This window comes from Leopardus geoffroyi, chromosome D1 (genome assembly GCF_018350155.1).
Source record: "Leopardus geoffroyi isolate Oge1 chromosome D1, O.geoffroyi_Oge1_pat1.0, whole genome shotgun sequence".
NCBI classification, from domain to species: Eukaryota; Metazoa; Chordata; class Mammalia; order Carnivora; family Felidae; genus Leopardus; species Leopardus geoffroyi.
The window spans coordinates 112,865,955-112,892,729 of record NC_059329.1 but is presented as its reverse complement, the minus strand read 5'-3'; the positions used below and the strand labels follow the sequence as shown (position 1 = coordinate 112,892,729).

At 60.0% G+C, this 26,775-nt stretch overlaps 1 protein-coding gene across 17 annotated transcripts in view; it reads left to right on the top strand.

The window, feature by feature from the left end:
• Positions 1-26,775, top strand: part of SHANK2 (SH3 and multiple ankyrin repeat domains 2) — a 490,708-nt gene that overhangs the window by 96,837 nt on the left and 367,096 nt on the right. For 16 of the 17 annotated variants that reach the window (XM_045486261.1, XM_045486258.1, XM_045486265.1 and 13 more), the window contains exons 7-9: positions 10,056-10,207; positions 11,130-11,297; positions 20,006-20,122. In XM_045486261.1, coding sequence (XP_045342217.1) covers positions 10,056-10,207; positions 11,130-11,297; positions 20,006-20,122 — 437 coding nt within the window. The other variant, XM_045486270.1, reaches the window with a different exon arrangement.

Below are 26,775 nucleotides of genomic sequence, written 5' to 3'. Positions count from 1 at the left end.
GTGGGACACGCGCTGACACGCGCACGTCTTCCTAACCTCCTTCCGCGTGTGGGCCGCTGGTCGTTCTCGGGTCAGAATAACAGGGGTCCCCAACCTCGGCCCCCGTGACGACGTCTTTTTTAAACACTGCCTCTTCTTTAATCTCGTCCCCCTCCCCGGTCTTACCGAGACGTAGTTGACCTGTAACGTCGTGTTGGCTTCGGGCTGCCGCGTAACCACCCGATACGTGTGGTTACGAGCCCGTAAGCCTGGTTAACATCCCTTCAGCGACTTGCACATGTGCCCTACGGTCACGTTAGCTCTCGTCCCCGGGCCGCACCGACGTCCCCACGTCTCACCCGTCTTGTGACTGGAGGTTGGTGTCTTTGACCACCCACAGCCGCCATCTGCTCTCTTTAGGGAGTCGGCGTTTTTAGGTTCGGCGCGTTGGCTCACACGGCGTCTGTCTGCCTGGCTGAGGTTGCACCGGGCCCTCCGGGTCCATCCGTGTTGTCAGAAGGGTGGGGCTTCCTTCCTTCTTATGGTGGGACCCCGCTCCACGGTGGGGCCGGGCGCCTGTTTGTGGGGGGAGGCGTCTGTGTTGTGGGGCGTTCACAGCATCACTGGCCGCCACCCCAGGCACCAGTGGCACCCCCAGGTGTGATGACCAGACTGTCTGCAGGCATTGCCCGAGGTCCCCTGGGGCGGAGCGCAGTCACCCGGGGGGAGGGTGTCCCCTGCCGGGAGGCACGCCAAGCTGGGATGGCCGGGAGGACTCAGGTAGGCTCCGTGGCAGCTGGAGTGTTTGTCCCTGCAGGTTGGTCACCCTGGGCGGGAGAGCGCTCCTCCTGGACTCAGCCAGTAGGGCCCCCGCTTCCCCTCCTCTGGGGACCGGCCGGCCCTCTGTCCGGGCCACTGTCACTTAAATGTGTCCCACCGCTCTGGGCCGTTACTGAGCCCACAGCAGATGTGTATGTCAGCTCAAGAACGGAGCCTTCTCGTCATCTCTAGGGGCTCCTCTGACCCCCTCGAGCTGGGACAGGACCCCCACCTCGTGCCCGTCCAGCCGAACGTGTCCCCCCCCACCCCAGCTCAAGCTGCTGTGCCGTGATCACCGTTGACTTGTGTGTCTCCTAAATTTAACTTCTGACCACAGCTTCAGTGCCCGAGACGCCAGGAGATGGGACACGTGGAGGGGACACAGAGGGCACACATAGAGGGGACACAAGGACACACATGGAGGGGACAGAAGGCACATATGAGGGGACACGGAGCGCATGCATAGAGGGGACAGAAGGATGCACATGGGACACAGAGAGCACACGTGGAGGGGACACAGAGCACGCATGAGGGGACACGGAAGGCACACTTGAGAGGACACACAGGGCACACATGGAGAGGACGTGTGTCTGTGGTGTCTGTGGTTCCTTCCTTGGGGCAGCCTTTGGCCTGGGCGTCCGCCAGCCTGGCCTCTTCCGTGGCAGTTTCCAGATGATTCCACGGGGCGGGGCCGGCGGTAGGGGGAGGTCGAGGGTCTGCTCTGGGCTGCCCTTCTTCCCGCACGACCCCCTCGCCCGGAAGCAGCAGTCGGCAGTGACGCGTCTTCCAAGGCAGACCCTCACCCGGCTTCCAGAACCACACGGCTCAGAGCCCGGGCTGTCTCCAGACAGACGCCTGTGCCCTTTCCCACGCCCTGCCTGGAGCTGGACGCCGCGGCCCGTAGGGGCCCATGTCTTCCTCTCGGGTGCCCCGTCTCCGCTCCGGCCGCTGCTTCGTGCCATTGAGCAGTGTGGGTTTGGATTTGTTTTCTCGTCTGGACAGAGAAACTGGAGACTTGTTTTCAATTGTTCTCCCTGGGTGGCAACCAGACGTGAATTGTCTGGGTCAGGATTTCTTTTCTTTTTTTTTTCTTAATTTTTTTTTAATGTTTATTTATTTTTGAGAGAGACAGAGGCAGAGCGTGAGCGGGGGAGGGGCAGGGAGAGAGGGAGACACAGAATCCGAAGCAGGATCCAGGCTCCGAGCTGTCAGCACAGAGCCCGACGCGGGGCTCGAACCCACGAACCGCGAGATCATGACCCGAGCTGAAGTCGGACGCTTGACCGACTGAGCCACCCAGGCGCCCCCTGGGTCAGGATTTCTCCTGGTGGTAGTTAATATTCTTCTGTTAAGCGGAATCTTCCCTGGTTTCGCTTCACCCACTGTTTTTTGCTTTTAAAATCAGCCGACGTTATTTGTTAATGGTTTACAGAAAAGTTAGTGGATAAAGTGGGAGTTCTGTGGTCCGATAACCACCAGCTTCCCGCGATGGCGTGGCTGATGGTCACACCCCACGAGCCGGCTATTACTAATTAGAGTCCGCGGGCTACCCCCGGGGGTCGCTGTTGGTCTTGCACATCCTGTGGGTTTTGACAGACGCCGTGACGTGTCTGTCCCTACAGTGATACACAGACTCGTTTCCCTGCCCAAGAGGCCCTCGGTGCTCCATTCATTCCCCCTCCGTCCCCGCCAATGCCCGGCAGACCCCAATGTCTTTACTGTGTCCGTGGTTTTGCTTTTTCCAGGGTGTTGTAGACTCAGAACCCTATAGTATGTGGCCTTTTCACGCTGGGTTCTTTCACTTGGTTAGATGCGTCTGTGTTTCCTCCGTAACATTACGGCGTGGGAGCTCACTTCCCTTTGGTGCTGAACGCGATCCCGTTGTCTGGAGGGACCACAGCTTGTGTGTCCGCCACCTGCTGAGGGGCGTCTTGGCTGCCTCCGGGCTTTGGCAATTGTGAAAAAAGCTGCTATAAACATCCGCGTGCAGGTTTTTTTTACCGTGTGTAGGTATAACTAACAAAGAGCGAACACAGCAAGTTTTATTTTTAAAGGCCAAACAAAAGTACGTACAGCCTGCAGAAAGGGGGTGTAGTTAAGATACAAAGCGCTGAAGCAGAGGCCGCGTGCGGCCCCGAGACCCTGAGCAGGCAGTGCCTCTGGCCCCTCGCTGCGCCCCAGCCCCGCCACTCTGTCCCCACGTCTTCGGATTCCTCACGCGTGTCCGCACGCCAGGCGAGAAGCAGCTGTTCCGGTCGAGGGACGGGGAGAGTCCGGGGACGCCTGGCTGTGTGGGGTGCAGTCGAAGGGGCCTCTCCGGTCTCGGTGGGATGACGGTACCCAACGGGGCGGGAGCGCTGGAGCGTCACCCGGCAGAGCGCATCACGTGTCCAAGGGCAATGCGTCATCTGCCGTGAGGTCTCCGGAAAGGCCCTGCCGTGTTAGCACCGCGGAAACTCGAGATGTGGTGTTCTCCTTGTTTTGGACCCACGGGGACGACTCAGAGTTGGCCATAGTGGGCTGCCTCCAGACAACAGCGCGTGTGACCAACTTGTCCCCATTCTCCTGAAATGGCCCTGCTGTCCACACAGAAAGTCCCATGTTCGGGGTTCCCCCTGGTCCCAGACAAACTGGCGCAGTCACCCTAGGGTGACAGGGCGCTTAATACCGCTGTGCTTACGTCACAGCCTGCTAAGCGTCCCGTGATGTGTCGAGGGTGTGGAAAGCCTCTTGCGCCTCAGTCCTCTTACGTCCCACGAAGCTGGCCTCTTTGAGCCCCAGTGTCCTCTGGGAGCCAAGGAGGCGGAGCCCAGGTTTAACTGCTCTGAGACCGCAGGGTCCCTGCTGTCACCCCTGGGGGGGAAAGGAGGTGGGTCTCTCTTCTCACACGTGTGCCTGGCGGGACGCAGCCGGGCCTCCGGCTGGTGCAGAGGGTCCAGGACCGGAGGGTCTGTGGTCGCTGAGCGAGCCCCCTCCCGTCCCCGGACGGGACCACGGGCTGCAGCACCGTCCCACGTGCTGACGCCACACCATCACCCTCACCGGCTCTGACAACTGGAGCGGGTGTCCACGCTGAGTTTGGCGACTTTCGCAAAGCCGCTTGGCGAGCAACAGGATCCGCTGAGAAGCAGAGTTCTTCACCCCACCCTGCGCAGAGAGTAGAAAGCAGCGGGCTTCCTAAGGGCAGGAAACACGATGTTCAGACGCGGGCCGCGTCCCTGTGCTCGGGCTGTGCGGTTCTCTGGCGCTTCTGGGCCACCCGCGGGGCCCCGAGGTTGAGGATGTGGCCGTTCGGATTGAAGGATGCACAGGAGATAATTAAATCCCCATGGAACCACCTGTCAATTAAAACAAGGCGGCCTGTGATCACAGCCAACCGTCGGTGCCCGTTGTAGTGGAATTTTAATAAGTGACGGCAAAGGCGGTCTAAAGAATTAAAGCCTTGGCCACCAGGGTCTGGGGGCTCATCTCCTGCTTTGGCTGGAACCGCTGGGACAACGCATGTGGTATTTTGAGCCCCAAGAAGGAAACAAAACGAGCACTTTGAGCGAAAATGAGTTTAGTGCTTTTATGTCGCACCGCGCTCCCCAACTTGAAGGAAGCCCGGGTACCACGAGGGCGGGGTGTTGATAAAGCCAGAAACGTCTTTCGACTCTTGAAACGTACTGAGAAGTAAAAGACTTCTCCTTGATCGAGCGGGTCTCGCCAGGCGCCTGTGGGGAGATCCAATTGTGGAGTTAGTTTCCGGGCCAGTGATCGTAGCTCGTCAGCTTGTCGGGCTGGCGTGGATTGTCATCCGTGCCGACGTGTGCTCGGGTCCACCACGTGTCACCGCAGCCTGGCTCCTGGGAGTCCCTACCCAGCTCCCACACGGCCCAGTTAGAAGGCTACGCGGGCATCCTGGGTCCCTGTGCACTGAGCCGGGCCTCCTCCGAGCGCCGGCCTTGAGATCAGAAGAAACGCGTTGGACGTGGGTGGCGACCAGGGTCCGTAAGCCGCTGGCTCCCTGCAGCCGCTGAGTGGATCCCGGGATGAGGCCCTCCAGAAAGAACAGCAACGGGCAACGGGAGAGGGGCAGTTTGAGCCGACGCGCTCTGGAACCTCGTAGACGTCGGTCTGCAGAGGGTCGGGGACTGCGGACGAGGTCTGTGCCACCACGGAGGAGGTCCGGGTCATCTGGCTGGTCAGGCGCACTTCCTGGTACAAAGAGGGCCTGTCTTTAAATGGGAGCTCAGGCAGAACAGCCAGTGATGTCAGGGATTTGCTTACTTCCACCCACTGCGTTTCAGCGAGGGCTACAGGAGACACATCAAGGTGCTTGCGGCGAAGAGGAAGGACATTAAGCAAGGAAGGAATTGGGTGGGGGCAGGACGAGAGCCCGCAGGGGGGGCTTGGCCCCGGGACACCCCCCAGGGCTGGCCGGGGGAGAGGAGGTCAGGCTGGGAACGCCTCACAACGCCCCGTGACGTGAGGTGCACGTTCCTCAGGACGCCAGCCTGGGACAGGTCAGTGGCAGCATTGTCCTATCAGACCATCGCCTGCAGCACAGCCGTGAGCACGTGACTTATGCTAGAGCAGTGTCAGAGCTACAGGATTATTAGGAAGACAGCACAGAATGTTCTACCTGCTCCCCACGGCCCATTTCCCCGACGATGGCCGTCGTACCTGAGCGGGGCACATTTTATAATTAATGAACCAGTCCTGATGTGCCGTTCTTAACTGTGGCGCATGTTGCCCTCATATCTCATTAGTAGTTCCTTAATGTCCCTTTTCTGCCCCCGGAGCCCTCATGGAACTTCATTATCTTGTCTCCGTAGGCCCCTCTCGGTTGTGACGGTTTCTGGGGCTTTCCTTGTTTGTGCAGCGCTCGGCTCTTTTGGGGACTGGCCAGGTATTTTGGAGAACGCCCCCCCACCATTGGGGTTTGTCTGACGTTTATGTCATGATGAGACAGGGTTGTGGGTTTGGGCGGAGGACCACAGGGCGAAGCGCCCTTCCCGTCCCCGTTGCGTCCGGGCACGTGCTCCCCGCCTGTCTCGTCCCCGACACGCTGACCTTGCTCACCTGGCTGAGGTCAGTGTCAGGTTCCCTGCTATGTGGTCACTCTTCATCCCCTTTATGGACCATCCTTTTCAGAAGGAAGCCACTAAGCACAGCCCACACCTGATGAGTGGGGAGTGAGGCTCTACCTTCTTGAGGACAGAGTTTCTGCACACGTGATGGGGAATTCTGCCCGGGAGGCTTCTCTTCCCGCCCCCCCCCCCACTTCATTTATTTACTCTTACTAACATCTACTCTGTTAGTTCTATTGGGATGGACTGATGGGTATTTAATTTGTAATCTGGGTTATGACCCCGTGCTAGATTTCATCGTTGGGCTCCAGCTCTGGCCGCTGACTCCCGTGTCCTTTTGACAGACCCCGTCCATGTGGGTCGTTAGTTTTTGGCCCCTTGCTCACTTCCCGGCACTAGAAGGCACCCCGGGCTCATCCTGTGTGCCTCCTGCCCAGACCTAGACCCCGCCCGTCCTCCGGGAGCCTGGTTTCTCTTCCTGGAGAATGGTCTTAGGAACCAAGATCTGGGTGCTGGGTGTGCTCAGTGCTGCTGGGGTGTCATTGCTTCTGGGCTCTCAGATGACAGAACAACAAACCCTGTGTGTGTGTGTGTGTGTGTGTGTGTGTGTGTGTGTGTGTGTACTAACTCATGCATACGTGCATATCTGCAATCAGTTCTGTATGTAACTATCTGTGTCTGTATGGAGCTCACCGTGAGCCTCCAGCTCTGATCCCCGGCCACACGGATCACCGCAGTCCTTTCCGTGGCTAAGCCGTAACCTCCCCGCTAACAGTGAGAAACCTGGCCGCCGCTCCCTGCCATCTGTTGATCTAATGGCTCAATCCCAGGGCCCGTGTAGAGTGGTTTCAGAGTTGTTGACCTGCACCCCACGATGGAAGCGGCTTGAGGTGCTGACAGGGCACAGCGCTAACCCGGGTTCACCTGGCCTTTCATCTCGCAGACCACTCCATCCTGGGTCCGCAGGCCGGCACTCGGTTCCCCCACTCCCTCCAGGGAGGCCGATTCTTCCATTTGGCCTGCGGTTCGACTCTTTTCGTCACGTCCTGCATTCCGAACTGAGATCCCCAGGTCTCCGAGATGAGTTTTTAAAAAATTTTTTTTTTTTTTAATGTTTCTAATTTATTTTTGAGACAGACAGAGACAGAGCATGAGCAGGGGAGGGGCAGAGAGGGAGACAGAATCTGAAACGGGCTCCAGGCTCTGAGCTGTCAGCACAGAGCCTGATGCGGGGCTCGAACTCATGAATCGCGAGATCATGACCTGAGCCAAAGTCAGACGCTTAACCGACTGAGCCACCCAGGCGCCCCTCCGAGACGAGTTTTTAAACTTCACGGAGAAAATCTGCAAGCCTTGGGTTTCCCTCCCTGTGCTGTGAAGTTTATGATTGTGACAGATGTTTGATGCTGGCATTCATGATTAGAGCGTCATATGGAACAGTCTTGTCACCGAAAACGGTCCTCTGTGTTTCTTTTTATCTATTCGCCCCTGTCCCTCTCCGCAGCCCCTGGAACCAGCGATCTGTTTACCTCTGCTATAGCTTCGTCTTTTCCAGAATGTCCTATAATTGGAATCCAGCAGGCTGGCTTTTTCAGACTGCCTTTTCTCATTTAGCAGGATGTGTTCAAGATTCAGCCACATTCTTCTGTGGCTTGATAGCGTGTCGAAGCATGGCTGTTTGTTTTGGAGCCAAAATGCTGCCGGGCCGCTTCCAGGTGAGATGGTATTGTGTGTTCAAGACCATCGGAAAAGATTAGAGCAGTATCTACAGGGCCATTTTGAGGTTCCAAAATATTTATTGAAAGCGCAGAAATTGCGAAATGCAAAAACCGAGGAGTGTTTTCAGAGAATTACGGTGCAAGGGACTGCCGGTCCCAAGCTCGTTAGAGGAGCGACCATGTGGTGATCAATGGCAGAGACAGTGCAAGCCCCCAAGGGTCACAGGTTTGCAGGTGAGGGGCGAGCGTCTTCTTCCGGGGGGGGGGGGTGGGTCCTGTCTGCTCCAGGTGGGGTCTCGTCGGACGTCCCCTTCCTCAGTGGTCTCTAAGCTGGGGGTCTCTCCTGACCTCCCTGGGTGGGTCCTGGGCAGGTCTGAACGTAGCGAGTCTGGTACGTCATTCAAGGAGGGCTTCTGGAGCCCTTGCCACGAAACAGCACGATGTAAACTTAACATCTGCTTTGGAGCACCTAACTTTCGCATCGGCCTTGTGTGGAGAGCCAGATAAGAAAGAAGAATCCTAATCGTTTTGAGGGTCGACCTTGCCCCAGACGTGCATCAGTCCTAAACGGACCTTAAACGCCAGGGGCTGGCTTCCTCAAGTTGCTGTAAGCAATTTGACTCTGAGGGTCACGTGGGTGGCTCAGTCGGTTAAACGTCCGACTCTTGATTTCAGCTCTGGTCACGATCTCACGGTTTGTGGGGTCAAGCCTTGCATCGGGCTCTGCGCTGGCCGTGGAGCCTGCTTGGGATCCTCTCTCTCCCTCCCTCTCTGCCCCCTCGATCGAAAAAACTAAACGTTTTAAAAAATTGACTTTGAGGCTTTTCACACCCTTCACCTGCCACCCAAGGAACCAAGACCTCCCTGGGGCCTTCTAACACTTGCGGCCAGGCCATGGCTGGGGCTGAGGGGAAGGCCCACGGGCTCCCTCTCCCCTCTCTGCTGGGCAGGGGTCTCTCCCCAAGCTTGCTTTGAATGCACGTCTCCCCATTTCCGCGTGTCTGCCCCCAGGTGGGAGACCCTCGCCAGTCTCGACCCCCAGCGCCCCTCACCGTGTGGATGTTCCCTGTGTAGGAAACCTCCCCATCGTCACTGCCCCATTCGCTGCCCCAGAAAACTCCTAATTCACACAAGATCCCTGCCTGAGAGGGTCTTTCTCGTAGGACCACAGACCTGCATGTGGTGGCACTTGTGAGCCTCGTCCGTGCTTGGGACGCATGGGGACACACGTGACCAAAGCGGGAGGTGTGCGGCGTCCCTTGGGAGAGGGCGTGTGGGCTGTGTGTCACATTTGCACATGGCCGTGTCCACGTACACATGCTGGCCACCGGGAGTGGCTAAGCCCACGCATGTCACCGTGGAAAATCCAAGTGCAGGGTGACTCCCACGACGAATTTAAACAGCGCTTGGCACGGTGCTCATTTGGGGGTAAATTAGCCCAGGGGTCAGCAATAGATGGGGCAGGGGAGCTGCCCTGGGGACAGCAGGGATCGCGGCCGAGGTGCGGTCAGAAGGGAATTCAGCCCAGGTCAGATGCGCCGGTCCCTTTATTCTCAAAATGTGCTTCAAGTCAGAATGACTCCTCATCGTCCCGTGCCATGTGTGCCGTGTCTGGGTCTTGGGGACCTGCGTGCCGTCACATTGCCCTTGGCACTCTTCTGTAAGGTAAACGCCTCTCAGATGAACCGCATCATAACGGTGTGCCTTGCTCGGCCGTGGCGGTGGCGGGCACTCACCGAGAGGGGTGGAGAAGATGGGCTTAGACCAGATGTCGGCGTCCCCATCACAGCCGGCTACAGACTGGCCCAGAGTCAGCTGCACCGGGCGGGCGGTGGGGGACCCTTCCTGACCTTTGTCCCCAGGGGGGTGGGCTTCGTCTTTCCTTCCCCGGGGCTTCCGCCCCAGCCCTCATGCCGGCCGTTTACCGAGCCGAGCCCCTGCCATTGCGACGGCTGTTCGGGTCTCTGCCCGCCCAGACCTCCACGGGGCACAGGCTCCACCCCTCACTTACAGCCGGGTCCTGGCGTCCACCAAGATGCCCATAAACATCATGAAATTGAGGTGAAAGGCGGGCATCTGCCTGCAGACCCTCAACTACAGCCCTAGTGGGCCATTCCTCCCAAAAGGAAGCATCCGGATGGTGCTGCGGGATTCTGGGTACCCAGGGCAAGGGCAGCGGGCAGCTTCTCGGACCCCAAGCCCGCAAGGGGATCGTGGGGAAGCTCTGGCCCGCCCCCCCCCGTGTTGACTTGCATATGACCCCAAACACCACCTCCGCTGTCCCCGGGGTCGCCGGAGCCATGCTGACTGGCTGTGTGGATATCGGGGCTCACGGGCGGGTGGGAGCCGCAGTACCTCTGGGGTCACGTCCTCCAGCTCCCTTGTAGACTCTGAACTGGGCTTAGGGAGCCACGGGCCCTGGCTGTCTCCCAAGTGGTTCTGAACTGCGTGTGTTCGGGTCCCGTAGAGACCCCGCTGACCTTAGCCGCTCAGCTGGACGACCCCGCGGAGGTGATCAAGGCTCTCAGAAACGGCGGGGCTCATCTGGACTTCCGCGCCAGAGACGGGATGACGGCCCTGCACAAAGCCGCCCGAGCCAGGAACCAAGTGGCCCTGAAGGTACCTTCCGGGGCCGTCTCGCATGGGGGACGCCTCCTTCCTGTCTGGTCTCCTGCCTGCACCAGTGTGCCCTGTGCCCACCCCACCGCGGCCACCAGAACTGACCCTGAACTGTGTTCCCCCTGAGGTTAGAAAGCGTAGTCCGGGCCCCCCACTCTCTCTTCCTGGGAGTTTTCGAACTTGGTGTCTACAGAAGGTCCCCTGTCCCTCTGGTTCAGTCTGAGGCTTGTGTTTTCAGCCGGGAGGGGCAGCACTGGACGTCACCCACCCCGGGCGGCCGCAGACCCGGACTGCGGCCGTGAGCCGGCCTCGTGGGCCGTGAAGCCCATCCGGGGTGTGGGCCCAGCCCCCATCCTCCCCACCGCCCCTGCTCTACCTGCCCTGGCCCTGGGTGGGGGGGCCTCCAGGAGCCCCGGCGGGGAGGCCAAGTCCTCATCGGCTGCGCCTCGTCCGCTGGCTTCGTCTGAAACCCAGTGTTCATGACGGCGCTTCCCGGGTTTGCCCCCTCGGGGTGCACACTGAGATCGTCCTACGCTGTACTTCGGGTCGTAGGCACACCTCCTTTCTTTTTCGCAAAGGCTGCCCTCTCTTTGCTCTCTGCTGGTCCAGGGGGGTCAGCAGGGCACAGGAGGTCTCTGAGTGCTGCAGGTGTGTGTCCGCATAGATGCGTGTCTGTCACAGAGTCCCCCGAGCTCCCGGATGCTCGTCCTGCATGCTGGCACCATGCGCTAGTTCAGGGTCAGAAACCTTGCTGTCTCAAGCTGGCACCCACTGAATTCCGGGAAGCCTGGGAAGGGCCGGAACCAAGGGCCCGGTCAGCCTTGGCCGGGGGCAGAGTGTGACCCTCGTGCTTCTTTCTTGATTCACTCCCTGCCAAAGCGGTCACGAGACCAATGACCACATGTTTGGTGTTTATTTCTAGACCCTTTTGGAGCTTGGAGCGTCCCCGGATTACAAAGACAGCTACGGCCTCACACCCCTTTACCACACCGCGATCGTGGGGGGCGATCCCTACTGCTGCGAGCTCCTGCTCCACGAACACGCGGCCGTGTGCTGCCGGGACGAGAACGGCTGGCACGAGATCCACCAGGTACACGATTGCCGTCCACCTGTGTGACCCCTGACGACCCCCCTCGGTGGGGCGGGGCAGTGGCAGTCCACCCCCACCCTCCCAGTAGTTCGTTTGGCCCTCGCGGAGTTTCTGAGATACTTGAATCGGTCGCCAGCAGTAAATTTCTATTTACCGAGAAATGCAATTTCTGACCTCTCTGGAGAAGCTGGAAGGTTAGGCCAGGCTCTTGCTTTTCTGTAAGGCGGGAGTCGTCTGGAGCTGTGGGCTCTCCGTGTGCCTAGCGTCTTGGGTGCCCCGATGGAGCATGGCACCGGGTGCTTTCCGAGCACAGGCCGCCCGGTGCCGTGCCCCTTTCCATTGCCCGGGGCACAAGTTTCCCCTGATCCCCCCGGCGACCGTGGGGTCCGGGCTTGTGTCAGCTGCAGTCTCGTAAAGAAACAGAACCCGTCGTGGGACGCCCGGGTGGCTCAGTCGGTGAAGCGTCCAACTCTTGGTCTCAGCTCAGGTCTTGATCTCAGGGTTGTGAGTTTAAGCCCCGCGTTGGGCTCCATGCTGGGCATGAAGCCTACTTAATAAAAAAAAAAAAAAAAAAAAAAAAAGAATTCCTCCTTGTGGCTCAGATAAAGAGTCTTTTGTGGATCAAGGGCAAGGAGAGGAAACTGTGTTCTCAGAAGCAGGGACAGCCGGGGTGGTGGAGGGGACTCTCCGAGCAGAGGAGGGTGGTCCGTGGGTCTGGGACAGCAGACGGGGAGTATCAGCCCCGGACGGCAGGGGGAAAGGGCCGGCTCTGAGCCGTTCTCTGGACGCGCCGTGACTCTTATCACCTCCCGGGCTGCCTGTCGGTTTCCCTCAGCCACCATGGCCCCGCTTGCCCAGTCCGGGTGGGGTCATGCCCCGGACCCGCTGTGGTCAGAGGGCCAAGGAGTGCTGAGGTGTGGCAGGCGGGCCGGGGGGCGCAGGCAGGCCCACCCCACCGGGCCTCCTGCGTGCTGGGTCCCCCCCGGCTCTTCGGCGTCCCCGCGGCCTGGGGAGGCATCCGGTTCCCTCCCGCGGTGTGAGCAGGGCCGGCTGCCCCCTGGGGCCGTGAGAAGGATCTAACGTGAGTCCCTGTGCTCATCCTGCCCTCTTCTCACTCTGGTCCCCGAGGCTGCACGTCTGGGTGCTTCCAGAGTCACTTCTTGGCCTGTCCCAACCCCCATAGGTCCTACCACCGTTCAGGCACAGCGAAGCCAACCCATCAGGAGTCGGCTGCCGCTGGAAAGATGGTGTGTTATTCACAGATCCGAGAGGAGGGGCAGGTGCGGGGGGCCGCACAGGAGGCACCAGGCTGGGTGGGGAAGCAGCGGGGGTGGGGGGTGGGGGGGAGTGAAACGGGGCCAAGAGCTTTCACCATGGTTCTGAGAGAAGAAGCGGACGGAACAGGACGAGCCGCCTGAGGCTTGGCTAGTTTGGGTAACTTCCGGGGCTCTGGGACACGGGGGCTGTCCCTGGCTGTCTGGGACCTGCCCCGGGCTGATCAGGACAGGTGGGTCATGGCCCTGAGGGTGGGAGCCCAGCAAGACAGGTGGGGGTGATGGCCCTGTGGGGCTCCTTTGCATTTGAGAGTCACCCTCGGGGCGACTCCTTTACTGTCAGAATGCACTTGCCCTGCGAGGGGCAGACCTTCCAAACCCAGCGAGGCAGGTGTCAGGGCACCAGAAATACAGAAGATGGGAGTGGGGAGTTGCTACGGCCTGACCCCGGCTGCAGGGCCCCAACTTGGCGGACTTCTCCGAGCTGGGTTCTCGGCCCCCCTGCCCTCAACCGGCTGGAGGCCTCCCAGCTAGAGTCACTGTCCTCTCTGGTACTTGTGGCAGTCTGGCCCCTGGCCTGTCTGTCTCACGCTGAGACGAAGGGTGAGTGTGTGCCTGGGGTCCTGCTGTCGCTGCCTGCAATGCCAGCTCCAGCCAGGATTTCTGGTCCCCAGATGCCGGGTCCCATCCCTGAGACTCGAGCGTGGAGTCAGAGCGAGCAGGCACCGAAGCCACCGAACCTCTTGGTCCCAGGGCCCCAGCCCCTGGCGCTGAGTTTGAGCTTGGAGGCCTGGGCTCCCAGGGCTGCTGTGTCCTGCTTCCTGCCATGCCCGGCAAGATCGTGTGCCGCTCTCCGGTGGTGGGTTTCTTTTTCACAACGTGTGGGACGGCCGGGTCCTTACTGGAGGTCCCGGGTTATCCAGGGGAAGTGACCCAAGACAAGTCCCTGCCTCCTGAGCCCTGCTGCCTCGTGTGTCCCCGCCGTGACAGGCAGTGAGGGGTGGGTGCAAGGCGCTAAGCAGAGAACGGCCCACCGTGTGGTCCTCCGAGATTCTCACCACCGGTTGGCTCTGACGCCGTCCTGATCTGCCGTCTTTGCCCCATCGCTCACACCCTGGAGCGGCCCTAGGAGACACCCGCTGGCCTCCATTACTCAGAGGAGTTCACGGGCCCGGAGAGGGTGAATGACCTGCCCGAGGTCGCGGGGCCAGCAGCTGCCTGAGCCGGGTTCGCTCCTAGCCGCGCTCACACCACCGCGTCCAGGCTTTCACAGAAGCCGCCCCTAACGCGACCGCGCATCCGCGGTCGGGAGAAGCACCTCGGAGTTCCGGGGTCTCGGGTTCTGCCTTAGAAGTCTGTCCCCGTGCCTCGCACCCTGGAGTGGGGACAGCCGTGTCCCACCCGCCCGGCTCCGCGCCCTTCCCGGGGATCCCGCGCGCCCACAGCCAGGCCAGCTCGCGGGGTCCTGTGGCGGTTCTGTCTGCTTCCCCGGCCAAGGCCAGGCGCTGAACAGCTTGGCGGAGCCCGCACCTGCGGACGCGGAGCCTAGGGACGCCCGCCCCCTGCAGGCCTACTCTGGAAGTGTGCGTTTTTGTCCGCCGCTTGTCTGCACATTCTTTGTTCTTGGGGATTACTCTAACCGCTCAACACAGAGACGGTCAAAAAGTTCGAAGCTGCAGAGGGGAGAAAGCATAAAACACCCAGGTGCATTCCCACAACCCCAGAACATCGGGTTCCGACCTCCTGTGTGCCTCCCCCGCACCCTGGAGGGACCTGAGGACTGTGGGTCTGGTTGTATCGGGACTCTAGGACATGTTATTGAGGCTGGGCGCTCTGGAGAGGGTGGCTGCCCCCAGGGAGGGGACAGCTGCGGGTGCAGGAGCCGCCCGTTCCCACGCTGGTGACTGCGATGTGGGGCCTCGTGCCCCCCCTCCCTCTCTGGGTCTGGGGGATTCCTTTCCCGTGCTGTCAGTGCAACTTAGTCTGGCCTCGAGTTAGCAGCCCCTCAACACTGCCTGGGTCGCCTGAGCAAGCGTCTTGCCCTCTCTGAGCGGGTTTGCTAATCTCTAGAATTGGCTTAGTGATCGTTCGTAGAGAGAGCTCTCCAGTTAAAGGAAAAAATTCACGTGAAGCGCTTACTACAGTTACTTACAGGGGTAAGTGCACTGTCCTCTTGGCCACCATCATCTTTGCCCGGCCACGCCCCTGTCCTCCTTCCCAACACGTCCCTGTCCCTGTCTTCCTCGCCTGGCCACGCCCCCGTCCCTGCCTTCCTCGCCCGGCCACGCCCCCGTCCCTGCCTTCCTCGCCCGGCCACGCCCCCATCCCTGCCTTCCTAGCCCAGCCACGCCCCCATCACCATCTTCCTTGCCTGGCCACGCCCCCGTCACTCATCCTCACCCGGCCACGCCCTCATTACCTGGCTGTTGTCAGTAAGAAATAATATGGGACCCTCAGAGAGCACTTCACCGCTTTGCTCACAGGCCTTCCTATGGATGTCATTTGATTGCCTCAACAGTTCTTTAAAGGACATTTTGTCACTCATCTTAATGTGTATTGGCCTCTGTTTACTATTCTAAGTTTTAAATTAGGAGTTTTGACCTGGAAGAAATGTAACAATTTATGGCCGCGGCTCCCCTCCCTCACCCGGCTCCCCCCGCTCCCCCCCCCCCAGGTCCTTGGAGTTTTCCCTGAGCCCCCATGGTAAGGGGACTGGCCCTGGGGAGGTTCTGAGGGCGCTCATGGCACGGTGTAGTGCCTGGTCTGTTTGTGTGGGTGCTCTGTCCCCAGCTCCCAGCCACACGAGGGCAGGACCGGGGGTGCCTCGGCTCTGCACCTGTGCACACGTGCCCCTGAACATGGGTTGGCTGAAGGAGTTAGCCTTCGACTGGCATGGACTCTGGTCTTCCTTTAAGCTGGGGTTTCCCTAGTGCGCTGGGAACCCACCATGTCGGGGGAGCCTGGGGCTGACGGGAGCACAGGCGTGGACCGGGAACTCCCACAGGAAGTGGTCAGGCCCGACCAGAGCAGGTGGGAGGGCTTCACACGCAGCGGAGCATCCAAGCCTGGCCGCGGTGATGGGCGGATACTGTCTCAGGCCAGGGAAGGTGGCGTCCCTGGCCTCACGGGGTGGGCGCGTCACAAGTGCGCCTAGAGATGGCATTTCCATGGCGCCTGCTTGGGCTTAGCACAGCCCAGCCTGGGGCCGTCGGCATGGGGACCCCAGAACGTTGGTGGAGCCTATCCCTGGATGCAGGAGGCATCCGCACTGTTGCTCCGGTCCAGCCCTCCGGCTCCAACCACGCACCGCGAGCCGCCGAGTCCCCAGGGCCCCAGCAGTCGGAGCTGCAGGAAGGTGCCGCACCTTGCTTTGGGGGTCTGCTACGTACTGACCTGGGGCGTCAGATCCATGTCCCGTGCCCCTACCCTGCCCAGATGAGCCAGGATCCCGCTGGAGAAGTGATCAAGGCATCTTTTGCCGTGGGCCTCCAGGGGGACTGAATTTCCAGCCAGCCTTGATCCTTGGGGCTGAGAGGAGAGGAGGCGCCAGGAGGGGAGGGGATGGGTGAAGACCGCAGACCGAGATGGCAGGGGCACCACCTTCTCCCCTTAGCGAGAGCCTGCGTTCTCCTGGAATGACGTGGGTGAAGTCTCCAGAAACGTCTAATGTCCAGACACCATGTTCTGGAAGGAACAGACCCTGTAGGGAAAGTGGGCAGGTGCCAGGATGTCGAAGCTCCTCTTACCTTTTGGAGTCCTTAGCATGACACGTTTCCTGCGTCCTCATTTCAGGCTGGAACTTTCAGAGTAGTTGATCTGAACTGATCACATTGGTTGGTTAGGGCAGTCGTAACAAAGTCACGGACGAGGAAGCTCACACGGCAGACGTGTGTAGCCTCCCCGAGGTCCAGGCGTGGGCAGGGCCAGGCCGGGTCTCCCGAGGCCTCTCTCCTTGTGTGTGGACGGCCGTCCTCTTCCTGTGTCCTCATGGGGTCGTCTCTGTGTGTGTGTGTGTGTCCTGATCCCCTCTTCTTACAAGGACCCTGGTCACACGGGATCAGGACCCACCCTGGAGACTGTTACCTCAGTCACCTCTGCAAAGCCCCTGTCTTTAGACAAGGTCATGGTCTGGGGTGCTGGGGGGGTCAGGACTCCAACATAGGAATTTGGGAGGACATAGTTCAGCACATTTTCTCCACTCCCCTTGGGGCAGGCAGCAAGACCACAACTGGCCTTTGAAAGCCACAGAACGGAGGGCCAGGGGCAGCCAGTGGCTCGAGTCAGCAAGCCACGTTTGCTTGTGTTTGGGCGAGAGAGTGTCTGTGCGCCGATGGGCACCTCAGTTCCCGACCAAGTGAGGGCTGAAGGGGTGCGATTGTGGTTTTCTGAGCCTTTGGCGGTGATGTCCCCGGCTCCCATTGTGAGCACGGGCTGTAGGAGAAATGTCTGAGCGTGGCGTGGTTGAAGGAATTTTATTGGTGGCACAGAACCAGCAGAGGCATTTGCTGCGCGTCTGCAATGCAGTGAACTCTGCATTGTTCCCACCGCATTGCAGGACCCCGGGGACGCCTCTCCGCCGGCTGCGCCTGTAGGGCTGTGGCTGCGTCACAGGAGGTGGCCAGCAGGTGGCAGTAAAGCGCTTGAAGGAAGGAGTGGCCTTTTCCCTAGTTTAACTCCAGATTATGGGGTTGGCCAGTGATGGGGCGGGTGTTGGCGTGGCTGGGATGAACCCCACATCTCGTGGGGATGCTTCTCCAGATATGCATGCCCAGGAGTTTTGCAGGCAGTCGATGTGGGGTGGAGCCCCACACGCATGCGTTTCCCAGAAAGCGCCTGGTAAAAAACGGCTAAGATACAGGAGTGGGAAAGTGCTTTCTTAGATGTCAGCTTTCTGGCCTCTGGCCTCCCTTTTAAGCTGCGTCTCGAAGGCCAGAAGCCACAACACCCTTTCCAAAAGAAAGTGGCGGGGGGCAGGGGGGGGGACATAGTGTAGCTTATCTCGGGGGAGCACAGATTTCTTACTTTCCTGAGCTTTAAGGTCTTTGTGTCAAACACGTACTGGTATCTCTTTCTAAATCGTACAGGACTATTTTCGTTTCAAACTTCCGGAAGAGAGATAAGAATGCTACAGAGAACCCCGTGCACCTTCACTCAGGGACCACATTCGAGTCTTGCCCCCATCCGCCCCGCCCCCCGACCATCCCTTGTACCGAAAGGCTCCCCTCGGGGGGGCCCCGGCGGATTGCCTGCCATCTGGGAGGGTCCGTGGGACCCCTGTGATATCACAGGGCAGGCATTTTGGAGGTTGCCCCTCAGCTCGGGTGCAGAGGTCCGGGGTGTGCGTTGTGGCAGGAATACTTACCGGAGGGCCGGCATCGTGTTCCTGGCATTCACGTGTCCGGTGGCACGGGGTGACACTGCCCATCCCCGGCGACGTTAACTCTGACCTCCTGACGGGGTGGGGGGAGTCTGCCAAGCTCCTCTCTTTCCTTCTGTAATTAGAGTTTTGTGGGGTCTGTGAGGCTCCCACAAGTTCTTTCCCCCTCCCCCATTCACCTGCCGGTGTTTCTCACCTGCATCAACGATCACCATCGCGGCTGCTGACGGTGGGGGGGGGGGGCAGTTTCTGCTCCCATCCTCTGGGGACAGCTGATGAGCCAAGGCCCCTTTGACCTAAGGAACAGAGATCTCAACTCAACCTGGTAGAAGAAATAAAAACTCTTCCCCGGCTTTGTGTCCTGGGAAGTTCGGGCATCGCTGCGGTTGAGGGGGGCTCTGTCACGGGCTGTGTGCGTGTCTGTCCTTGTCTCGTGTCTAGCCTCCCTCCCTCCCTTTCTCTCCCCGGTGCCCCTTCTCCTTCAGGGGGACCCCAGCAGCTGTAGGCTTCGGTGGGTTTTCCGCCAGCTGTCCCGGCAGAAAGGAAGCTTCTGACTGGTCTTCTGGCCTTGTTCCTCACGGGCCCCTGCGTGCCCCCAGCTTGGGGCCGGTTGTCCAGGCCGGTGGGCTGTGCCTGTGGCAGTGGTGGGGCAGGGCAGGCCCCCCCGACCTCTGAGAGTGCGGCGGGGGCCCCCCAGGAAGCGCAGGACGAGAGAGAGGGCAGGTCAGGCACCCACATCCAGATCACGCTGCCTCGTGAATTAGTGACTTGGCTCCACGGGAAGCAGAGCAGTGCGATGGGCGTTTCTCGGGTTTTCTGTTTAAGCTCCTCCGGGTCATAGTTCCGACGTCTTTCCCGTCATCTCCCACTCCTCGGCGAGGCACCGCCCTTTCCCGCAGACCGTGCACGGGGGCAGCCCCCCGGCCCGCCCAGTTATCCAGAATGCGCGACAGTGAGAGCTGCCCACCCCATCCTGGCCGGCCTGTGTCCTTCCCGCCGCGCGCCTCAGTGGCCACCCGCGGCGTAGGAAGTGCGGGTCGGGACCCGCTCCCTGGCCTTCCCGTCTCCCTTCCGGGTTGTCGCGTCTCACGAGGACACTGGCTTTCGTGCCTTCGATGCCGCCCATCGACGGCCACACGCTGGCCTTTCCTGGGGTGCTGGGAAAGTGCGGGCGGGTGGGGTGGGGGGCCGGTTGGATCTGACTGCCTGGCCCGACACCGCCTGGCGTACCCTGAACCCCCTGCGGGAGCTGGACGGCAGTGCCCTGGTCACACCGTGGGGTTCCCGGCTCCCTGTGAACAGCAGGCGGGGGCCGGCCTGGCGCCAGGCATCGCACAGGCCCTCTTGGGTCCCTTTTCCTACGTGATTCTCATGAAAGCCCTGTGCGGAGTGGGGTTTACGTCTGCATGTGAAGACATAGGCTCATGGGGGAAAGTTCTGGGAAATGGAAGGTCCGTGACTTGGGCACAGATCTGTTTGACCCCAGAGCCCTGGTGGTTTGTGAGTAGCACGTGTTACCTCCTTGAAGGGCTCAGGGAGGGAGAAGTCTCCCCATGGGGCTGCCTGGCCCCCGCCTCCAGAAGGCCCCTCAGCGGGTAGGTTACATTTTATAGCAGTACTGGGGCTCCCTTCCCTAGACACAGCAGGGGCTGGACGCACCCCTTCTGGCTGTTTTCACACCCACCGGGGGGGATGGGGTTTGGGTAAGCAAGGCCAGGGTCGGAGCCTCCCGGTTTGCATTTTGGGGGGCCGGCCCCCAAGGCCAGGGGAGAGGTGCCCCGTGTGTCCCTGGGCTTCGGGCCCCCAGGCCTGAATGAGAGGGGCATCGGGGCCCTTCACAGACCTGCGGTCCCAGAGCCCGAGAGCCCGGCGTACGTCCTCGTCCCGACATGAGGTCCCCCCCCTACCCCGTCAGGGGTCTGGTGGGCCCCCGGAGGCTCAGGGTGCTGTGGGTGCCCGTGTGTTGGGGCCTGGACGGCGGTCGGCCACGCCGCGGCTGCCGGGGAGCTTGGGGCGTTGCGGCGGTTTTCTGACGGACGGCGGGGCTCTCGTTCCAGGCCTGCAGGTACGGCCACGTGCAGCATCTGGAACACCTGCTTTTCTACGGGGCGGACATGGCGGCCCAGAACGCCTCTGGGAACACGGCCCTGCACATCTGTGCCCTCTACAACCAGGTGAGTGGGTGTGCAAGCCGGGGCGGTGTCCGACTCGGCACGGGTGCCGCTGCAGGGCCCCGCAGGAGGGCCCCAGACACCGCGCATCTGTTCTCACAGGCCTGGAGGCTGGAGGTCCCGGATCAGGGCGCGGGCAGATTCGGTTCCTAGTGAGAGCCCCTCCCGGCCGCAGACGGCCGTCTTCTGTCTGTGTCCTCACACGGTGGGGAGAAATCAGTGCCCTCTGGTGTTTCCTCCGACGAGGGCGCTGTCCCGTCAGGACCCGGGCATGGAGCCCTCAGTGCCTCCTTGAGAGCCATTTCCAAAATCCCTCGCATCGGGGGACAGGGCTTCCCGTAGGAATGTGGGGAGACGCCTCCAGCCACAGCAAGGTGCGACCTTCACCTGCTTCTTTGAGGACGGTTACCCCGTTGTGGAAGAGAGGAAGCCAGGGCGCGGGGAAGCGAAGGGAGCGGACGCCGGGCCAGAGCCCTTTCCTAGGCTGTACGACCACGCTGTCTGCTTTCCAGAACAGGCCCGGGGACCCCAGGGTGGCTTCTCTGCTGGGACGTGTGGGGGGCGGGGGACAGATGGGACCCGAGGAACGGGAAGGGTGCGGCGGATAGAGCCCCCGAGATGGTTCCGGGACCCGCAGGACTCCCACAGGACCACGGTGCCACGGAGGCGAACCTTCCCACCGCTGCGTTACGAACAAGCTCCCGGTGGCTTTCTCTTTCTCACCTGGTAAAACGTATACGACAGAAACGTCTGCGATTTTGGCCATTTTTAACCATGTGGCTCAGTGACACTACGTTCGCGTTGCTGTGCACCCAGCCCCACCATCCGTCTCCGGGGTTTTCCATTTTCCCAACTGAAACTCTGTCCCTTTAAGCACCAACTCCCCAGCCCCCCGCGCCCACCGTCCACCTCGGGTCTCTGTGCATCTGGCTCTGCTGGGGACCCCTTACCGGTGGAATCCTGCCCTATTTGTCCTTTTGCGTTGGTTCATTTCACCGAGCGGAGCGTTCTCAAGGTCCGCCGGCGGCAGGTGTCAGAGCGTCCTTTTTCATGGCGCCATAGTATTTCATTGTGTGCAGGGACCACGGTTTGTTTGCCCGTTCGTCCCTTGATGGACACTTGGTGCCCACACCCCTTGCCGTTGTGAACAACGCTGCTGTGCACGTGGGCGTGCGGGCGGCTCTTCAAGGCGCTGCTGTCCGTTCTTTAGGGGCTGAGCCTCCAAGCGGAGCCTCGATGTGAACAAAAGCACGCACTCTTGTGTGTTAGATAGGAGACCCTGGGAAGCTGGAGATGAGCTTGCCTGGCACACACTGAGGGGTGGGATACGACCCCTGCCTTTCAGGAGTGTGACTCCTAAATAGGACCGTGTGACACCCCACTGGTCCCGCCGGGAGGCACCGTAGTGGTGCTGAAGACAGCGGAGATGCTCCCAGGGGCCGTGGAAGCGGCCGGGGCTTCTGGGAGGCGGCGGGTTGAAGCCACGGCTTCTGTGACCTGCACGGGGCTGGGAGGAGGGTCCGTGTCCTCGAGGCTCCAAGTCCAAATAAATAACTTCTGGACACCAGTATCAAAAGTGTTCTCAGCTCCTCCTTCCTTTTCTTCTTTCTCTGACTTCAAGGAACTTTGACTCTGGAGGGTAGTGCGGTCTGGACACTATGCTGAGAGCTGAGCAGGACGTTGGGGGGCTCCACCAGCTGGAGGAACAGAGGGGAGATCTTCGGGGGGCCCCCAGGCAGTGTGCCCTTTGCTTGTCTTCTCTGCCGTCAGCGCTGTCTTCCCAGTATCATGCCGTCTTCCTGAGTGGAATCTTCAGCCTTTGTCTGCACCTGTGTCCTTTCGCTGGCCGTCCCCAGACGGGGCCCCTCCAGCCACTCTGAAGTCCCACCTTGCTTCTAGCTCTTAAACGTCCCTAGATTCTCTGCCCTGGAAAACTCCTATGCGTCCTTCCAGACCCAACTCAGATATCCCGCCCTTGGTCAAGCCTTCTCTTGATGGGTCCCTGGCAACATTAGTCGTGTTGTTTTGTTCGGCGCCCTTTTGCAAGATAACCAGGGTGGACTGCCCAGGACCGGGCCGTTGTTATGCCTTGCCCGTTGGACCCCCTTGGACCCACCTTCTCAGAGGCATAAACTGCCATCTTTTAGGGTCTCTTCCTTGTCTGGCACGGCAGAGCGGCTCAGCCAGAGGAGGGTGGGGTGGGGTTCCAGCTGCAGCCTCCTCCTCAATGGAATCGTATCGGCGGGATCTGCGTGCAGCTGGGTCGGTAGATGCCACACGGCATTCGGATGTCGGGACGGCTTTAGGAGCAGGGAGCTACCTCGCTGGGCTGCACCAGGGAAACGCACATTGCGAGGCTTGGCCGTGGCTGGCAAAACAGCTGTGCCAACACGCGCTTCTTAATTACTGCCTTAGAGGGGAAGAACGTTCCTTAATTTTCCCCGGTAGATTTCAAGCATATTTTATCATGAATTAAAAAAAAAAAAAAAACAGGAAAAAATGTTTTCTGTCACTTGAAATAATTGCGGACAAGATGGTCTCTGAAGGCGCCGGTGGCATTTTCTTAGGAAAGGTGAAAACATCTCATTTCTACTCTGACTTACGGAGGGCGTCACTCTACCGGTCCCAGATCCGTCCCTACCTCTCAGCTGACAGCTTCCGGAAGACCCTTACCCCAGGGACCTTAGGAGGATTTTCCTCCTAGGTATTTTCTCCTAGGAGCAAACATTTTCTGTAAAGGGCCACTTAGTAAACATTTTCAGCTCTGTGGGCCACACGGGCTTTGTCACGGCTACTCCCCTCCACCACTGCGGTATGAACTCGGCAACTGACGGTGTAGGGGTGGATGAGTGTGGCTCTGGCCGATCCAACTCGATTTGTAAGACCGGCAGGACAGGCTGAGTTGGGCCGTGGGCCATATTTGCCAAGCCTGGGCCGGGAAGATTGCACCTACACCCTCCCCAGGCATGCGTGTAGACGGACTCCCTGCTCCAGAGCTGAGCGACTTCCTCCCCGTGTGCCAGGGCGCCCCGTGGGTGGGTGAGAGCCGTGCCCTCTCCAGGGTCCTGAGATCAGCCCTTGGCCGCTCCTGCCTTCACATCCCTCTTCTGCAGCACGGGTCGAGATGCTGAGGTTCAGTCACCTGTTACGCATCGCATTGTTCCCGCTTGCATTACCTTCCAGGGGCTGTTGCGGAGGGTCACAGGCTCAGGGCTCGGTGGCCCCCAGCCCCTGGACACCATGTCCAGTTGGAAGTCAGCGGGTGCTCTGGGATCGAGCCTCGTGAATCCCTCGTTCCTTCCCTGGGGTGCTGGCGTGGGCTTTAATCTCCTCCTTCAGGCCCTCCCCTAACCATTGGGAGGGTCTGACCGAAGCGGCAAGAGGAGTGGTCCAGACGGCATCTCAGCGGGACTCAGAGAGATACAGCCCCGTGGCCACGTCCTCCAGGCACCTGTGATGAACTTCTGGGAGCAGCGGTGTCTCCTAGTCTTTGTCCCGCACGTACCTCCATTGGACTTGACCGGAACCTCGTCCCCTCCCCTGTCACCACTGTGCTGAGCTCCTCCTTTCTACCCATGTGTGCTTCACCTGCGGCATCAGGCCGGGCTCAGTGCAGGCCAGAGGAACCACTTTGCAACTTTAAGCAGAAAGGGGTGTCCAAGGAGCACATGCAGAGCACTCTGGGAAATCATAGACTGCTCCAGGGGTGGGGACACAGTGTCACGAAATCAGAATAGGCTGCAGGGAAAGGACTTAAGGAACGGCCGCAGCGAAGTGAACTTTGGGTGCAGGGAGACATGGCAGTCGGGGCTCCATGCGGCCTAAACCGTGACCTTGCTGCGTTGTCTGGGGCACACTCCTGTCTCTCTTGGGCTCTGAATTCCCCCTTTTGTAACGTAGGCACAATCCTCCCGAACTCCCAGGGTTGCTAAGAGACATAAAGCGGAAAACAGACAGGTGGTATACCAGGCACACAGTGGATGCTGGGTAAATGGTGACTGGAATGGGGACGATGGGGACGATGGGGACGATGGTGGTGATGGTGGTAAAGGTGAAGGTGTTCATGGTGACGACGGTGCCGAAAATGCTGGCTCTCATGGCCAGAGGCCGATAGTCCCACCGCTGCTGCTAATTTGCCTTTTGCCAAGCCTCTGCCCGTGAACTCTGAACGCATCCGGGTTCATGAATTTGATGTGTGTGTTTTATCAATTTTAGGCAGGCCTCGTCTGCACACTTCTAATAGAATACACTGCGATCAGAATATTCTCTTCTCTCATGAAATCAACTAATTGGGGCTTTGATTGTAAGCAGCAAATTGTGTCTAGCCTGCCAGGTCCCTCAGCCTCGTGCTGGCTTTCCTGGAGCCCCAGAGGGAGGCAGGCAGCCTGGTGTTTGTTTTTTGGGCTCCGATAATGAAGGAAGGGAGGGGGTCTTAAATCTCAGAGGTTACCGGGCCAGACCAATTTGTGTGGAGGAGGAGAAATAATCCTGCCTCTTACTCCGGCGGCAGCCGAGGTAGGAAGAGACGGGCTGCATCTCTGTGCCCCTTCTGGTGTCAGTGGAGTGCCCATCAGCATGGTGGCTGCCTCCACGGGGTCATCACAGGGTGGCCGTCCTCAGGGGCTCTGGGGGGGCTGTGTCTTGCTGAAGGAGGGCGTCCACAGGGACTTTCCATTTATCTATCTATCTAGCTAGCTAGCTAGCTATCTAGCTATCTAGCTATCTATCTATCTGTTTGTCTATCTACTTATTTGTATGTTTTTACTTACTTTTGGGGGAGAGAGAGAGAGAGAGAGAGAGAGAGAGAGAGAGAGAGAGAGAGAGAATGCGAGCTGGGGAAGGGCAGAGAGAGAGGGAGACACAGAATCCAAAGCAGCCCGACGCAGGGCTCAAACTCGTGAACTGAGATCACGACCTGAGCCGAAGTCGGACGCCCACCTGACTGAGCCACCCAGGCGCCCAGGGACTGTCCCCTAAGATCCCCCCAGTGAACCTGTGGTTGACATTGCCTTACAAGTGTCAGGAGATGGAACTTGGCCCAGGCAGCTCGGCTATGTAAGGGGCAACGCTGGGCCCCCAACTTGCCCTGTATTTTGTCACCGCCAGGCTGTGGGGACAGATTCCTGTGGCCCTTGGCTTGGTGGGGATGGGGCTCCCGGACACACGTCAGGCCACGGCACCGTGGGCCACGGCACGGTCAGGTGTGGTCTTTGGGGGGCCGCGTTCCAGCTTCTCTGGTGATTTCAGTCTCCCACCTCATTGTACTTTTCTTTTTCCCCGACTACGTGCACGTTACCTCTTAGATTTCCGTCCACCCACACAGGCTCGTTTCCTAAGGGGACGAGTCCCCGACTTACAGTTTGGGGTATTTGGCCAATCACATCTGTGACATTGACGGGAAGATCGCCTCCGTGCCATAGAGATGAAAACACGGGTGGGACTTGCAAATCCGGAATTCAATCCCTGGCCGTGGCCTTGAGGCCGTGGCCTTGACTGGGCAGTTTTGGGCAAACCCGTAACCGGCCTCTTGCCGCCCTGTCCTGTCTCCTCTTCCGTCTGCCCGTTTGCTGGTGTGCGGACCCCGCTGACCTTCCCCGGGGGCTCCCTGGAGCTTCCTCACCTGCCCCTCCATCAGGTTTCCATCCCTCCTGCTCCGGCAGCTGGCCACCCCCACGTGCTGCACGGTGCTGTGGCCCACGTTGTCTCCATGGTGACCCCAGGCAGACCTATCTGTGGCCTTTGGTACTTTCTAGAGAACACCTCTGCCCTGAGCTCTGGCGGTGGTGCCTCATAGAAAACACGTAGGTGGCTCCTCCCACCGTGTAAATGGCCCCCTTCTCTCCACGCCTTCCTGAAGTCCCGCTGCCCTCCTGCTCCCCACGGCCACTTCTGGCCCCAGGCAGCCTCAGCTCCCTGCTGCCCCTCCCGCCCTTGGCGGCTGATGTCTTGCCCCTGATGGCCGCCCCCGGCTGATCGTCCCCTCAGGCTTGCTTCTCTGATGCACTTTCCGTGGAAACCAGAGTGGCTTTGCACCGCGCACGTCTGCTCGTGTCCCTGTGATGGGAGGTCCCCTCACACAAACCCGAAGGCCCCTGCCCCTATGCAGCTGTCACTTGTCACTTAGGCACCATCACCTGTCTCCTGCCCCTGTGCACCCGTCACCTGCCCCTGTGTACCTGTCACCTGCTGTTGTGCGTCTATCACCTGTCACCTGCCCCTGTGCACCCGTCACCTGCCCCTGTGTACCCGTAACCTACCTCTGTGCACCCATCACCTGTCACCTGCCCCTGTGCCCCTGTCACCTGCCTCTGTGCACCCACCACCTGTCACCTGCCGCTATGTACCTGTCACCTGCCATTGTGCCCCTGTCACCTGCCTCTGTGCACCCATCACCTGCCCCTGTGCACCTGTAACCTGCCCCTGTGCACTCGTCACCTGTCATCTGCCCCTGTGCACCCCTCACCTGCCCCTGTGCCCCTGTCACCTGCCTCTGTGCACCCATCATCTGCCTCTGTGCACCTGTAACCTGCCCCTGTGCACCCCTCACCTGCCCCTGTGCACCCATCTCCTGCCCCTGTGCACCCATCACCTGCCCCTGTGCCCCTGTCACCTGCCTCTGTGCACCCATCACCTGTCACCTGCCTCTGTGTACCTGT